Raw genomic sequence first — 16,393 nt, forward strand, 5'->3', positions numbered from 1 at the left:
CTCCCAACTCCCTTGGCATATTAATGCATTAATTAAAATTAATCAATTTATTAATTAACCACAGTTAAAATATCTTCCCAGAAATCAAAAGGGGGAAAAAATAATATTTCTTCAATTTCTTCCATCCCAACTGTAAAATTAGGATAAAAAGAAAGAAATAATTCATTGCATCAAGTCCCAAAGACTGCACTTCAGAAATACCCCAATCATATTCTTCTGATTGAACAACTTTAGTAAAAAAAAATGTTCTGTTCTCCCGGAACAAAGATCTTCAAGGTGGCCTGATATTGAAGAGACATTTTTAACTGGATTAATTTTTTTTTTTCTTCTCCTCAACAGATCTTCACTCAAGTTATTGTAGAATAAAATTCTATCCCCTTCTCATAACAAGGGACCTTGCCACTCCCTTGCTCCTTTCACTCCCTTGCTCCTTTCACAGCAAGACTTAAATTCTTCTCTGTCTTGATAATGCAAAAATTTAATTAATATAGAATGCGGTTTTTGATTAAAGAGAGGTTCTCTCAATTTCAATTATATTTTCAAAATTCTCCTCTCCCAAAACTTTTGGAATCCAATCTTGAAAGAAGTGAATCATTACTATGCCTTCTTTTTCTGAAAGGCCTACTATTTTAATATTATTTCTTCTACTAAACTTCTCCAATACATCCACTTTATCAAAAAGCTTTTACTGTAATTAAACCAGTAGTTGTATTTTCCATATTAGATACCTGTCTTCAACATGCTGTACATTATCCTGTACTCTTGTAATTGTTTCTTCCATTTTCTCCAACTTAATTTTATTTACAACATCCAACACTTTATTAGTTTCTGCTTTCATTTCAACCTTCAAACCCTTTTAATCCTCTCATTTCCCCTTTAATTGCTTTAATCTGTTGTATTATCATTACAAATAACTTTAAAACTGAAGTCTGTGGAGTTCTTTTAATTTCTTCAATGACCTTCTCTTCCTGTACATCTTCTTCTTCCTTTTCATCTTCAGCTAAGGAGCCTCCCACTAGAACCCAATTAATCCTCCTCTGGTGCCGAAGTTGAGGTCCCTGACTTTTCAACAAGCAGTTGCTGCACTCCCAGTAGTATTTTAGGTTTAGTTGCTCTGTGCATGCATGATTCACTTCCTGGTTCCTTACTGAGACCATCTCTCTGTTGTAACGCATAAGAGATACCGGCAGAGGTCCCCTCCAAAGACTCACAAGATTGGAAGGCAGCACAAACTCTGAGTTCCTGCTTTGTTCTTCAGGTAGGCCTCTCATCTTTTTTCCTTCTCTTCTTGTTGGGTTTCAGCAGTCGTTGCAACAACTTTTTCTTTTTTCGTAGGCAGTATAATAAAGTAGAGAAGTTTAAATATAATTTTAAAATATATTTAGAATTGGAACAGTACTTATTTAGCACTTTTTTAACTAATTTCCCAAGGGAGTCAGGAATCTATGTGTTGATCCTACGGCATCTCATGATGTCCCCCATCTTTCTCATCCAGACAAGAGAGCAGATGGTTTCTGGACTTCAATAATCCAGACTTTAGATACCGTGAGATCCAAAATGGAACAGGATCAACAGATGGCCAAAAACAGGTCACTTAAGAATGGAAGCAAGGGCATACTCGATGTGACGCTCATCTTGATGACTACCTTCATTGGGACTAAGGTATGAACACATCGAGTGCTGCTGTGTACTGAGGTTCTACCTGCCCCAGGTCTTGTAAAGGAAAAGCCTGGCCCTTTACCACATATCCTTCATGGAAAAAGTTTTTCAAAAAAAACATCTTGGACCACAAGTCCATCATGCAGTGATTAACATGGAACACCATACAGACAATGAGGGATGAAGACTATGGATTCTGTGTGGTGATTTTCTTAGCAGACTGTCTGGATCATCTAGCAGAATGTCTCATTGCCAGAATTCACTAACAACCACAAGGACGTGGCAGTAAGGAGCCTTTCCAGTCTGATTTTTTCCTGTGCCGATAGAATATTATACCCAAAGTGCATTGCCCTTTGTGGTGACTGAGGTGGGGAGGAGACAGTTATCCACCCTTTGCATTTGGTAAGTGTTCAAAACATACGGGATTGCAGGTTAAATGGGTGTAAATTGGGCAGCATGGACTTGTGGGCCAAAATGGCCTATTACCATGCTGTCAAGGTTTATTCACAGCAGCAGCATAAAAGATTACTCTCTGATCGACAAGCTGTTTCCAGAGATGCACACAGCGATAGACATCCAGATCTACTGGAAGATCATCAACTCAGTGAAAGACTCCTTTGATCTGTTGAAAACATAGGAACATAGGAAGTAGGAACAGGAGTAGGCCAAAATGGCCCATTGAGCCTGCTCTGCCATTCAATACGATCATGGCTGATCTAATTTATGACCTAACTCCACCTACCTGCCTTCTCCCCATATTCCCTAATTCCTCTATCATGTAAAAATTTTAAATATGTTTAATGAGGCAGCCTCAACCACTTCCCTGGACTGAGAATTTCAAACATTCACTACTCTCTGGGAAAAACTATTTTTCCTCATCTCTGTCCTAAATCTACTCCCCCGAATCTTGAGACTGTGTCCTCTTGTTTTAGTTTCCCCGGCCAGCTCAAAAAACCTTCCTACATCTATCCTATCCATACCCTTCATAATCCTATATGTTTCTATAAGATCTCCTCTCATTCTTATGAACTCGAGCGAATACATTCCTTGACGATTTAATCTTTCATCATAAGTCTACCCCTTCATCCCAGGGATCAACCTAGTAAACCTCCTCTGGACCGTCTCCAAAGCCAGTATATCCTTCCTCAAATATGGAGACCAGAACTGGACACAGTACTCCAGTGCGGTCTTCCACACAGTGAGGTGCCGTGATAGAATACTGCCAACCGGAACATTTCAGGTGTCACTAGTACATGGAAGGGATAAACTGAGTCTTGGTGTAGCAAACACAAAAGCTCTGATGAAGGACTACAGTCTAGGGTCTTTCCACTACTGGTGGACATTTATTGGTGGCAAAGCCCCTCAAACAATAGAAGGAAGAACCCTGGGGAATCCACATTAATGGCAATGGTGCTATATATGGTGAATGTTACAATAGCAGAATGTATAAACAAATATGACATGATGAGTATTAATAGACTTTGCACTGTTATCCTTTGTTTATATATGAACAGGAGACTGAATTGGAAAAGAACTAGTTCTGCAAAAATTTTATTGAGTTTCACAGGAAGTGAAATCGACTTGAAGTGTAATCACTATTTTAATGTAAGCAAATATAGTAAGTTTTGTGTATGGCATTGAGAGTGGAGAGCACTATGTCCCTTAGAGTTCACTTAACTAGTGACTTATTGAGGACACACATCTCCTCACTTATCAGGAAGGTGCAACAGTACTTTCTGAGAAGACTGAAGCGAGCAAAGTCATCATGTCAACTTTCTACAGGAGCTCTGTCGAGAACATCCTGGTCGGCTGCATAACAGTGTGGTACGGTTGCTGCAGAGAAATAGATCGGAGGGCAATCCACAGGAATAAGAGTGATAAGTGGATCACTGGAGTTCCCCCCCCCACCCCAAATCTGACAAGGGCACGCAAAATCATTGAGGACCCCTTCCATCTTGCACAAAGCATCTTTCAAGAGTGGAAAAGAGATACGTGTGTCTGTATTTTTCACCAAGAAAACTGTTTTGTCGGGTTGTACTTGTCCAATCCACATGACAATAAACTTGGCTTAATTGCCTATGAACAACAGATATATAAATGACCAAATATTCTTTTGTACTCAGAAACCTTCACACTTGTTTATAAGTGCAGATTGTATAACAAATAATCTGATTAAGGAACTCAGCAAGTCAAGCAGCATCAATGTGTGAAAAAGGATGATCAACATTTTAGGCTGGAACCTGATGCAGTCACGTTTTTGCCTTTATTGGGAGTGGTGCCGGCCACCACTGATTATGTAAGTGATGCAACGCGCGGGAGTAATAACACACATGCGTAGGTGTGTTAAGCGTCAGTATATGGGTGATAGATTTTACATGCAGGAGGAGGAGAGTGGAAGTGTCAGGATCATCAGTATGGCAGTGAGCCAATGAGAAAGACAGAGGAATTAGGTGGTGTTTGGGAAGTTGAAGAATGCAATATTGTGTCTAGTGAATAATAAAAAGAAAGTCCCCTTCATAGTGTACTAAAAGAAATGAGAGAGTGTATTCTTTATTTGTTTGTAAGCTGTGGTGAATCAGTGCTATTACAAACCCAAGGATGCCGCTCGAAAAAATTAATCGTTCTTTTTTCACCCACTGATTCCGCTTGCCCTATTGAGTTCCTCCAGTAGATTGTGTTTACCTTTGGATTCCAGCATCTGCAGTCTTTTGTTTGTCTGCTGATAGTTTAATATCTCTTTCAAAAGACTACTTGTTTGAAAGAGAAGTGCTCCCTCTGTACATTTTCACAGGGTCATTGAGCATAGACAAATCCTTCAGTTTGGCATGTTCCTAATGTCCATCAATGACCTGTTAATATCTATTTCCTGCTCTTCATCCCCAGCCTTCATTTGCCTTAGTGATTGAAATCTTTGTAAAAGTACTTAAATGTTGTGAGGATTTCTGCCTCCATCCTCTTATCAGGCAGTGTGTTCCAGATTCCAGAGTGAATACATTTTTCCCCAGACCTTCTCCAAATCTCCTAATCTTTGTACCTTTTGGTTTTATGCATCTCTGCTGAAGAGAAAAATTTATTACTATCTATTCCCCTTTAAAATTTTGTATATCTCAGTTGGGTCAGCCCATAGCCTTGTTTACTGCAAGGAGAACAAACCCATCCTATTCATTCTCTCCTTATAACTAGAAGGTTCCATTCCAGGCAACATCCCAGTCACTCTGTTCTGCAATTATGACCTATCAGAAGAATCCGAATCAGGTTTATTGTCATGAACGTGTGTAACAAAATTTGTTGATTTGCAGCAGCAGTATTGTGCATTTACAGGTGCAGAAGTTGCTAAAAGTTGCATTTACACTGTTTAAAAATAAAATAGTGCAGAAGTGAGGTAATGTCTGTGCTTTATTGTCCATTCAGAAATCTGATGGCAGAGGAGAAGAAGCTGTTTTGTAATGTTGGGTGCTCGACTTGAAGCTTCTGTTCCTCCTTCGTGATTGTAGCAGTGAGAAGAGGGCAAGGCCTGGATGGTGAGGGTCCTTGATGATGGAGGCAGTATTCTTGAGACATTGTCTCTTCTAGATGTCCTCAATGGAATAAGGACTAATGCTCATAATAGTGCTGGCTGAGTTCACAAGCCTCTGTAGACTTTTCCTGTCCTGTGCATTGTCACCTCCACACCAGACAGTGATGCAACCAATCAAAATGCTCTCCATGATTCACCTGTAGAAATTTGCAAGAGTCTTTGGTGACATACCAAATCACCTAAAGGTCCTAACAAAATATAGCCGCTTCCAAACCTTCTTCGTGATTGCATCAACATGGTTATCCCAGGATAGATTGGGATTCCCATACTGTAAAAGGGCTGGATGGCTTGGAGTTTGCCAAATGTGTTCAGGAAAATTTTCCAAATCAATATATAGAGATAACAACAAGAGAGAGTGCAATACTGAATCTCCTATTAGGGAATGAAACAGGACAGGTGACAGAAGTATGTCTAGGGGAACATTTTGGGTCCAAAGATCATAATGCCATTTGTTTAAAGTTAATTATGGAGAAGAATAAGTCTGGGCCTTGGTTTGAGATTCTAAATTGGAGAAAGGCCAGTTTTGAGGAAATGAGAAAGGCTCTAGAATGTGTGGATTGGGATAAGTTGTTTTTGGACAAGGATACGTGAGGTAAGTGGAAGACCTTCAAAGGTGAAGTTTTGAGAATGCAGAGTTTGTATGTTCCTGTCAGGATTAAAGGCAAGGTTAGTAGGCACAGGGAACATTGGATTTCGAGGGATATTGGGGATCTGGTTCAGAAGAAGAGAGATGAAAAGCAGAACTAGGCAACACAGAGCAAACAAAGCACTTGAGGAGTATAAAAATTGCAGAAAAAACTTGAGAAGGAAATCAGAAAGGCTAAAAGATGACATGAAGTTGCTTTGGCAGACAATGTGAAGAAAAATCCTAAAGGTTTCAACAGGTATAATAAGAGCAAAAAGATAGTAAGGGGAAAAATTGGTCCCCTTGAAGATCAGAGTGGTCGGCTTTGTATTAAGCCAAAAGAGATAGGGGAGATCTTAAATGTTTTTCATCAGTATTCACTCAGGAAACTGGCGCAGAGTCATGGGAAGTAAGGAAAACAAGCAGTGAGGTAATGGAACCGATACAGATTAAAGAGGAGGAGGTGCTGGCTGACTTAAAGCAAATAAGGGTGGGTAAATCCTTGATGATGTTTCCTCAGACCTTGAGGGCAAGTGTAGAAATTGCAAGGGCTTCTGCAGAAATATTTATAATGTCCTTAGCCATAGATGTGGTGCCAGAGGATTAGAGGGTAGCTCATGTTCCATTGTTTAAAAAAAGGGTCCAAAAGTAACCCTGGAAATTATAGGCTGGGGAGCCTGATGTCAGTAGTAGGTAAATTATTGGAAGGTGTTCTAGGAGATTGAATATACAATTATTTGGATAGCCAGGGACTGTTTAAGAGATAGTCGATGTGGCTTTGTACGTAGTAGGTAGTATTTAACCAAGATGATAATTTTTTGAGGAGGTTACCAAGCAAGTTGATGAAAGAAAGGCTGTGGATGTTGTCTACATGAACTTTAGTAAGGTCTTTGACAATGTCCAACTTGGGAGGTTAGTCAGGAAGGTTCGGCACTGGGTATTCATGGTGAAGTAGTGTTGTACGACTGAATGCACTCAGAGACAAGTGAGGAGTACAAAAACGCTTTTAATAGCTTACAATCAACGGCCGGTAGACACAATAGTCCTCTGGTGAATCTGAGGTAAAACTGGAAAACCAAGGTTTATATTGGGATAGGTGAGGGTGGAGCCAAGGGAGGAGCCAGCCATCTGAACAATACATAAATGTTGAATTCCAGTTCACTGCAAGTAGCAAACTGGATTCAACAATGGCTAGATAGGAGAAGCCAACGAGTAGTGGTGAATGATAATTTCTCAGAAAGGAGGCCTGTGAACAGTGGTGTGCCTCAGGTGTCAGTACTGGGACCATTGTTGTTTGTATCTATATCAATGATCTTGATGATAATATGGTAAATTTGATCAAAAAACATACCAAAATGTTGGAGGAACTTAGCTGGTCTTTTCAGTGTCCATAAAAAGCAAAGATATATTGCCAACGTTTTGCACCTGAGCCCTTCTTCAAAGAATAAGCAGAGTGAGTCAGAAGCAGGAAATCTCAGAAAGTCTCAGGATTCAGACAATGCTGACTGAGGGAGGAATCCAGAGCAACAAAATGTGTTAATTAGATATAAGAGGAGAGGTAAGAATTTATCATGTCTGTGTGTGCTAAAGGAGTCAGAAGGGAGAGACAGAGCTGGGGGGAGGCAATGGGGGTAGAAATTGGGGGGGGGGGGGTGGTATGGTGGTAGTGGTTTAATTGAAAGTCAGAGAAATTGATATTAATGCCATCTGGTTGGAGGGTGCCCAGACGGAGGATGAGGTGTTGTTCCTCCAATTTGTCAGCAGTCTCATTTTGACAGTGCATGAGATCATGGACACATGTCAGCAAGGGAAAGCAATGGGGAATTGAAATGGGTGGCCACTGGAAGATTCATGCTAGTGTGGCAGACAGAGCCTGGGTGCTCAACAAAGTGATTTCCCAGTCTGCATCATTTCCCTGATGTAGAGGAGACCACAGCGGAAGCATGGGATGCAGTAGATGACCTCTGCAGATACACAAGAGAAATGTTGCTACACTTGGAAGGACTATTTGGGGCCCTGAATGGTGGTGAGGGAGGAGGTGTCAAGTGGAGCACCTCCTGTGGTCACAGGGGTAGTAGGTCCCAATGGGCTGATTGAAGGGGAGGGAGGAGTGGACAAGCAAGGGAGTCACAGAGGGAGTGGTCCCTGCGGAAGGCAGAAAGGGGAGGAGAGAGGAATATATGTTTAGTGGTGGAGTCATGTCATAGGTGACAGAAATGACAGAGGAGGATGTGTTGGATGTGGAGGCTGGTTGGGTGGTAGATGAGGACCAGAGGAACCCTGTGCTTGTGGCGCGTGGAGCTAGGGCAGATGTGCAGGTAATGGAAGATATGCTGGTGAATGCCGAATTGATGATGTTGGAGGGAAAGCCACGTTGTTTGAGGAAGGAGGATATCTCTGATTTGGTATGTTATGCAGATGAGATGGAGGAATTGAGAGAATAAATGAAATCCTTACAGGGGACAGGGTGGAAGAGTTGGAATTTAGGTAGCTGTGGGTTTGTAGAAGATGTTTGTCAAGTATTTGTTTCCCGAGATGGAGACAGATTGAGGAAAGGGAGAATGTTGCTAGAGATGGACTAAGTGAATTAGAGTTTGGGTGGAAATTGGCAGCAAAGTGGATGAAGTCAACGAGCTCATTTATATTGCTCATTGGATCAGCAAGTTTGCAGATGACACTAAGATGAGGGGTGTTGTGGACAGCAAAGGTTTACAAAGCTTGCAGAGGGCTCTGGACCAGGTGGAAAAATGTTGGAAAAAATGACAAATGAATATGTGAGGTGTTGCATTTTGGAAGGACAAACCAAGAAAGGATAAGCACATAAATTGGTAGGGCACTGAGGAGTGCATTAGAACAGAGGGATTGGGAATACAGATGCATAATTTCCTGGAAGTGGTGTCACAGGTGGATAGGGTTGCAAAAGGAGCTTTTGTCAAGTTGGGCTTCATAAATCAAAGTACAGCCATACCTTGTTCAAGATCAAGTAATTTCCGATCACATATACGTCCGAGGTCACCATAAGGTCTTAATAAACATTTTTAAATTTACGCTGGGTCCGACATTGGCAGGCATTAGCGGACATTAAGTCGTGCATCGTAGGAGGTTGATAATTGAGAGACCTGGGAGTGTTATCAAGTGAACAATTCATTGAATTGAATATGAATATGAACAACAAAAATGGCCCCCAATTCAGTGTTTTGACATTGCAGACGAGCGGTGAGCCTACTTTGTCCTGGAGAAATTCCCAGGAATTCACGACCTCCCAGGCCTTCCATGGCTTGATCAAAATTCCTGGGAATTTGCCCTCCCCAACAATTTAGGGGGAGTCTCGCCCTCAACTGATGATACGTTATGCACTCACAGGAGTAAGAGTAAGTCATTCCTTTCACACCCCCCTCTCCCGTCCTTCCATCCGTCAGTTGCTCACCCGCTCCCTCCCTGCCCATCTGTCGGTCTCTCACTCACCTGTTCCCTCTCTCCTGGCTGTCTGTTGGTTGGTTGGTCACTTGCCTGCCTGCTCTCTCTCCCTTCTTCACCCCAAAGCTGTTCATCGGTCACTTGCTTGCCCACTCCCTACCTCCCAGCCGTAGGTAGGCCCCCTGCCCACTCCCTCTCCCCTGGCCGTCTTGTCAGTCGTCTGCCCGATTCCTCCCTCCTGGTTGTTGGTAGGTTGGTCGCTCTCCTGCCCACTCCCTCCCTCCCCCAGCCATCAGTCAGTCGCCTACCCACCCCACCCCCTCCCGCGCTTCGGGGCCACTTTGGCACGTTGTGACGGTGGCACAATGTGGGATGACTGGCTGACTTCGTTTCCCATAATCCCTCACGCAACTGTAACTGCTTTGGGAAATACAGCTGCATGAGAGATTATGGTTAATGAGGACAGCCATTCATCCTGCATTGTGCTGCCGTCACGATGTGCTGAAGCAGCCTGCTGCTCTCTGGCGGTACCTTTTAACTTTAATCACCTGTGTGACGCAGTATGCAAGTGCTGATGTCATGAGTCTTCCCTGCTTGGCCATTTGGGTCTTCACATTTCAAGGAGAGAGTAGTCTGGGAAAACCTCCTGGGCCTACCTTTTCATACCGTAGGTTCATGGGTAAATTTCCAGGGAATCTCCATTTTACAATATGGTGTGAAAAGGCCTACTGAGAAGTAAAAGCACATTAATTTCCAAACTATGATTTATTTCTTGCATTTCGCTGCCTCAGCCACATTAATATATTCTAAGTACACTGCACCATTTATTTTCCATTCTGCTTTTAAAAACCCAGAAAAGTTTGCTCTGTGGGCGATCAAACGGATGCGCATTGTTAGATGCGTGCCTCAGTAGAGATCAGAATGCACAAATGCTGACCCATGTGCACAAGTTTGAAATTATTACATCACCTTAATGCTCCCAAATATCTCATTAAGTTCAGTTTTTTTTGGACAAATGCTCTTATTATAAAGACACTAAAAAAAAAAGCCTCAAGATCAATATCAACAAGGTGAACACGCATGCGTGACTCAAGGCAACTACCCATTACCCGAGCGGTGCATGTGTGCTGTGTCCGAAGCATCTGTGCAACCGGCCATCATTTTTTAACTCCTCTTTTGCTGAATGTGAGGCTATCAGTCACAGAGACCAACGAGGAGGAGGAGGGAGTGAAAGAGTTGTTTGGTAGGTTCACGGGTTGGAGAAGGATGTGAAAAGAAGGCAGGGCCAGACTGATGGATCAGTTATCAAGTTCCTCCCCACATTCCGCGTAGAGGCCTGTTTTGGGGTGAGAATCGACTTGTGCTAATCTTTTTGCGTCCCCACTTCCAGAACATAACTCGGACACAAGTCAATGCATGGCTGTATTGAGTATAGGAGTTGGGATGTTTTGGTAAAGTTGTACAAGACATTGATGAGGCCAAATTTGGAGTATCGTGTGCAGTTTTGGTCACCCAACTACAGGAAAGGAAGATATCAATAAGATGGAAAGAGTGCAGAGAAGATTTTACTTGGATGTAGCCCAGACTTCAGGAATTGAGTTTCAGGAAAAGGTTAAACAGATTAGGACTTCATTCTCTGAAGTGCAGAAGAATGAGGTAAGATTTGATAGAGGTATTGTCCTCCATCAGCCAGCTCCCCACCATGATTACCAGCCCCCCCACATCTCCATCGGGCACACAAAACTCAAAACGGTCAACCAGTTTACCTATCTCGGCTGCACCATTTCATCAGATGCAAGGATCGACAATGAGATAGACAACAGACTCGCCAAGGCAAATAACGCCTTTGGAAGACTACACAAAAGAGTCTGGAAAAACAACCAACTGAAAAACCTCACAAAGATAAGCGTATACAGAGCCGTTGTCATACCCACACTCCTGTTCGGCTCCGAATCATGGGTCCTCTACCGGCACCACCTACGGCTCCTAGAACGCTTCCACCAGCGTTGTCTCCGCTCCATCCTCAACATCCATTGGAGCGCTTACATCCCTAACGTCGAAGTACTCGAGATGGCAGAGGTCTGACAGCATCGAGTCCACGCTGCTGAAGATTCCAGCTGCGCTGGATGGGTCACGTCTCCAGAATGGAGGACCATCGCCTTCCCAAGATCGTGTTATATGGCGAGCTCTCCACTGGCCACCGTGACAGAGGTGCACCAAAGAAAAGGTACAAGGACTGCCTAAAGAAATCTCTTGGTGCCTGCCACATTGACCACCGCCAGTGGGCTGATAACGCCTCAAACCGTGCATCTTGGCGCCTCACAGTTTGGCGGGCAGCAACCTCCTTTGAAGAAGACCGCAGAGCCCACCTCATTGACAAAAGGCAAAGGAGGAAAAACCCAACACCCAACCCCAACCAACAATTTTCCCCTGCAACCGCTGCAACCGTGTCTGCCTGTCCCGCATCGGACTTGTCAGCCACAAACGAGCCTGCAGCTGACGTGGACTTTTTAACCCCCTCCATAAATCTTCGTCCGCGAAGCCAAGCCAAAGATTTAAAATTATGAGGGGGTTAGACAGGGGTTTTCCCCTGTGGAAGGTGAGATACAAACCAGAGGACACGGGTTAAGGGAAAAGTTTAGGGCAAACATGAGGGGGAATTTCTTCACAGAGAATGGTGTGAGTGTGGAATGAGCTGCAAGCTGAAGTGGTGAATACGTACTCTATTTTAACATTTAAGAAGAATTTGGGCAGGCAGATGGATGGGAGAGGTATGGAGGGATATGGACTGGTGCAGGTCAGTTTGACTAGGCAGAAAAATATTTCGGCAAGAGACTAGAAGGGCTGAAGAGACCCATTTCTGTGCTGTAATGTCCTTTGGTTCTATAGATCTTCAGAGATGTTGACACCCAGGAATTTGAAGTTCTTCTCTCCCTTGCTGACCCCTCGATGAGGACTAGCTTGTGTACTTTTGTGATGACCAGAATTGCAGACAGTAGGCCAACTGTTTTATACAATTGTTTTGTACTGATAGTTGTACCATAACCCCTCAGTTCGTAAGAGTTCCCTTTTTCTGCAAGACACGTTGCAGGATGCAAGTTCCTTGTGTTACAAACTAACAAAGGAACAGTAGTGGAAAATTTACCAGACAATGGTAAATACAAAATAATAGTTTTTTATTTAACTGTTAATAACATAACATTCCTTACTTATCTCCTAACTTAATTCCCACTATGTGCAATTGTAGATGTGTGTGTCAAAATCCAAACCATTACAGTTTGAGCTTGTCTGAAAAGTCCATTTTAAACTTCAGCTTCAAACATCTTGTGTGAGTTGAAGATTTTTAATTGCAGTCAGAAGTAATTATGAAACATTTATAAACGTAATTTCTTCAGATCTCTTTAATCTCACGAGTCTTTTGGTGGGTGGTCTTTCAGAGAGATATTCTTCACATGAGTATTTTCACAGGTTTTTCTTCCTATCTTGTTAGGGTTACAGAAGTGTAATCTTCACGATGATTTATCTCTTAATCAAGAGCAAAGTGGTCTTACTTACTTTAAAGCCATTTATTTTTAATCTCCTATGATAAGGATAATATAGTACAGAACAGCATTTCCTCCTCTCTCCAGAGCCTACTGTGTTACCCTGTCTTTCACAAGATGGTCAGTCTCTTCAGTCTGGTGTGACAGAGTATAAAACAGATCTTATTTAAAATACTGGAGCTCTGCCCCATGCATGACATATGGTGCCTCTGAGCTTTTGCAGGAGAGAGAAAGAGAGAGAGAAAGAGAGGAGAGAAAGAGAGAGAGAAAGAGAGAGAGAAAGAGAGAGAGAAAGAGAGAGAGAAAGAGAGAGAGAAAGAGAGAGAGAAAGAGAGAGAGAAAGAGAGAGAGAAAGAGAGAGAGAAAGAGAGAGAGAGAAAGAGAGAGAGAAAGAGAGAGAGAAAGAGAGAGAGAAAAGAGAGAGAGAAAGAGAGAGAGAGAAGAGAGAGAGAAGAGAGAGAGAAGGAGAGAGAAAGAGAGAGAGAAAGAGAGAGAGAAAGAGGAGAGAGAAAGAGAGAGAGAAAGAGAGAGAGAAAGAGAGAGAGAAAGAGAGAGAGGGAAAGAGAGAGAGAAAGAGAGAGAGAAAGAGAGAGAGAAAGAGAGAGAGAAAGAGAGAGAGAAAGAGAGAGAGAGAGGAGAGAGAGAGAAGAGAGAGAGGAGGAGAGAGAGAGAGAGAGAGGAGAGAGAGAGAGAGAGAGAGAGAGAGAGAGAGAGAGAGAGAGAGAGAGAGAGAGAGAGATGAGAGAGAGAGAGAGAGAGAGAGAGAGAGAGAGAGATCACTTGTACAGTGTTACAGCCAGTAGAAGGCAGCTGGGACTGGAACAGGACAAGCTGGCAAGCTTGTGGAAAGCCTTTTTGGAAGACAGCCTTTTCAAAACCCTTTGGTTCATGCAAGAGGAGAGAACTGGCTGTTTAATGTTTCACTTGGAATAAGAGAAACAAAAAGGAACTCTGTGGTGACCTGAAAGAAAGAGGTTATTATCTGGACAACCCTGAAGGGGGAAGTTTTGCCAGCGAAACACTGAAATGGCTGATGGAAGTAGATCCGTCGTGGATGTCTTGGAATAACAAATCTCTCTCCTCTGAAAATCGACTAGAACCTTCCTGAGTGGTAACTATTTAACTTTCACGCACCAAAGCCTGTTGAACTTTATAAATGTTAAATTCTGTGCACAGTATAAGAATCGCCTGCAGCCAGTGAACTTGGAGGAAATGAGAAGTGAGATTGGACTGTGAACCAAAGAATTTTTCTGAACTTACACACACATTACATACACATATGCTTTGAATTAGAAGGGGGTTAAGTAACTCGATAGAGATAAGTTAAAGTGTGATTCTGTTTTTCATGTTTGAAGATAATTAAAAGCAATTTTTGTTTAAATAACCATTTGTGTTGGTGCTGGGTTTTGGGGTCCTCTGGGCTTGTAACAATACCAAAACAATCTTACTTTCTTGCATTGCCAGGTTAGATGTATATATGTTCCAACCTTTATACCACTCTTAAAACACGAGTCTTGAATTTCAGATTTTAAACCATGTAATTTTTGCAGTGTAAGGTATAATTGGTGCAGAATATTTTATTGTCCCAATCTATATCTGACATTAATAAATAATGTCATATTATCAGAGCACAGGTTTGACCATATCTTTTCCCTACATCTCCTGCTGACTGTTAGGAGGCTTGTATTTCAATTCCAGCAAAGTGACCCTTTCACTTTGTATTTAATCTCTATCATTGCATATCCTCTCCTATTAAGGTAGCAATGGACTTTTTAAAATATATTTTTATTTAATACTTCACCATGAACCATGTCAGTAACTATGTGTTGACATTTTCATTTCCCCCCCATAACTTGAAGCAAAAAAAGAACAAACAAACATGACAGAGGAAGAATAAAAGGAAAAGAAAAAAGAGATTGTGTCGTTCCAATATTTTATACTTGACTATTTTCTTAATTGTAACTTTTCACGTCAAGAGAGGACTGAGATGGGTTCCAAAATTTGTTCAAATAAAGTGTATTTGTCTCTTAGGTTGTAGGTAACTTTTTTCAAATGGAATACACTTGTTCATTTCTAGGTACCATTGTTGTATTTTTAGGGTTGTTTCCATTTTCCAAGTTATCATTGTGCACTTTTCTTGTCCATACCTTAAAGAATAAAGATTATCCATTGTAAAAGGAATTAATGGGTTTGCATTAAAACATTTTTGGTATTTGATAGTTTATTTTTTTTGTTCCAGATGTATTCTCTTCCATATTTTTAGCATATGTTGTAATATTGTATATTGTTATGTTGCACCAGTTTCTCATCCCATTTATAGAGTAAGTGTTCAGGGACTTTTTCCTCTAATTTATATAATGATCTTGAACCAAGCCGGTTTTTCTCCTGCCTGATAAAAGTCTGACAAAAATCTTAATTGTGCTGCCCTGTTATAGTTTTTGAAATTTGGTAGCTGCAATTCCCCCTTGTTTTTATGTCCATGTTAGTTTTTCCAAAGCTACTCTTGCATTTTTGCCCTTCCATAGAAACTTTCTTATTTTATTCAATTAAAAAAATTCCCCTATCAAGGGAATTGGTAGCATTTGGAATAAGTACTGTAGTCGTGGAAATACATTCATTTTGATGCATTTTTACTCTCCCTATTAGAGTTAGTGGTAGTTCTTTCCATTTCTCCAAGTCCTCTTGTATTTTCCTTATTAATGGTTGGTAATTTAATTTATACCCATGATTTAAATTATTGTCTATTCTGATACCTAAGTAACATATGGTCTATGATTGCCATTTGAAAGGAGATTCCCTTTTACATTCTGTATGATCGACTTTATTCATTGGGATCTCCTCACTTTTATCAATATTAACCTTGTATCCTGCTATTGCCCCATATTCTTTCAATTTTGTATATAATCTTTTTATTGATTTAAGTATACACAAATAAGCTAATTTTAAATTCTTTCCTCTTTGATTTTTATTCCCTTTATAACCATATAACCACTTACAGCACAGAACAGGCCAGTTCGGCTCTACTAGTCCATGCCGTAGCAAATCCCCACCCTCCTAGTCCCCACTGACCAGCACCCGGTCCATACCCCTCTAGTCCCCTCCTATCCATGTAACGATCCAGTCTTTCCTTAAATGTGGGTTCTTTTCTTATCAGCTCTGCCAATGGTTCTATGACCAAAGCAAACAGGGAAGGTGATAATGAGCATCCTGTCTTATTGATCTACTCAATTTAAAGTGGTCTGAAACATATCCATTTGTTACCACTTTTGCCACAGGGCCCATTATACAGCACTCTGATCCAATTAATAAATTTTTCCAGTAATTTGAATTTCTCTAGTACTTTAAAAAGATAACTCCATTCAACCCTATCAAAGAGCGACTGCCACAGTTTGTTTGTTTTATTTGTTTGAGCCACATGAATCAAATTAATAAATAGGCACACATTATCTGCCATTCTTCTGTTTTTAACAAATCCTGTCTGATCTAACTTCATTAATTTTGGCACACAATCTGTTGATCTATTCGCTAATAGTTTTGCAATTAGTTTGTAGTCTGTATTTAGTGGAGATATTA

General features: G+C 41.4%; 1 protein-coding gene across 11 annotated transcripts in view; it reads left to right on the forward strand.

The window, feature by feature from the left end:
* abtb1 (ankyrin repeat and BTB (POZ) domain containing 1) overlaps window positions 1-16,393 on the forward strand; it is a 135,876-nt gene that overhangs the window by 37,815 nt on the left and 81,668 nt on the right. For 2 of the 11 annotated variants that reach the window (XM_069937372.1, XM_069937376.1), the window contains exon 2: window positions 3,783-3,955. The exons of 7 other annotated variants lie outside the window; for them this stretch is intronic. In XM_069937372.1, coding sequence (XP_069793473.1) covers window positions 3,876-3,955 — 80 coding nt within the window. In that variant the 5' untranslated portion in view covers window positions 3,783-3,875. Of the gene's footprint in view, window positions 1-1,180; window positions 1,259-1,495; window positions 1,663-3,782; window positions 3,956-5,070; window positions 5,181-16,393 lie in introns of those variants that run through there. 2 more of the 11 variants (XM_069937374.1, XM_069937375.1) reach the window with 2 other exon arrangements.

Source organism: Narcine bancroftii, chromosome 5 (genome assembly GCF_036971445.1).
Source record: "Narcine bancroftii isolate sNarBan1 chromosome 5, sNarBan1.hap1, whole genome shotgun sequence".
NCBI lineage: Eukaryota > Metazoa > Chordata > Chondrichthyes > Torpediniformes > Narcinidae > Narcine > Narcine bancroftii.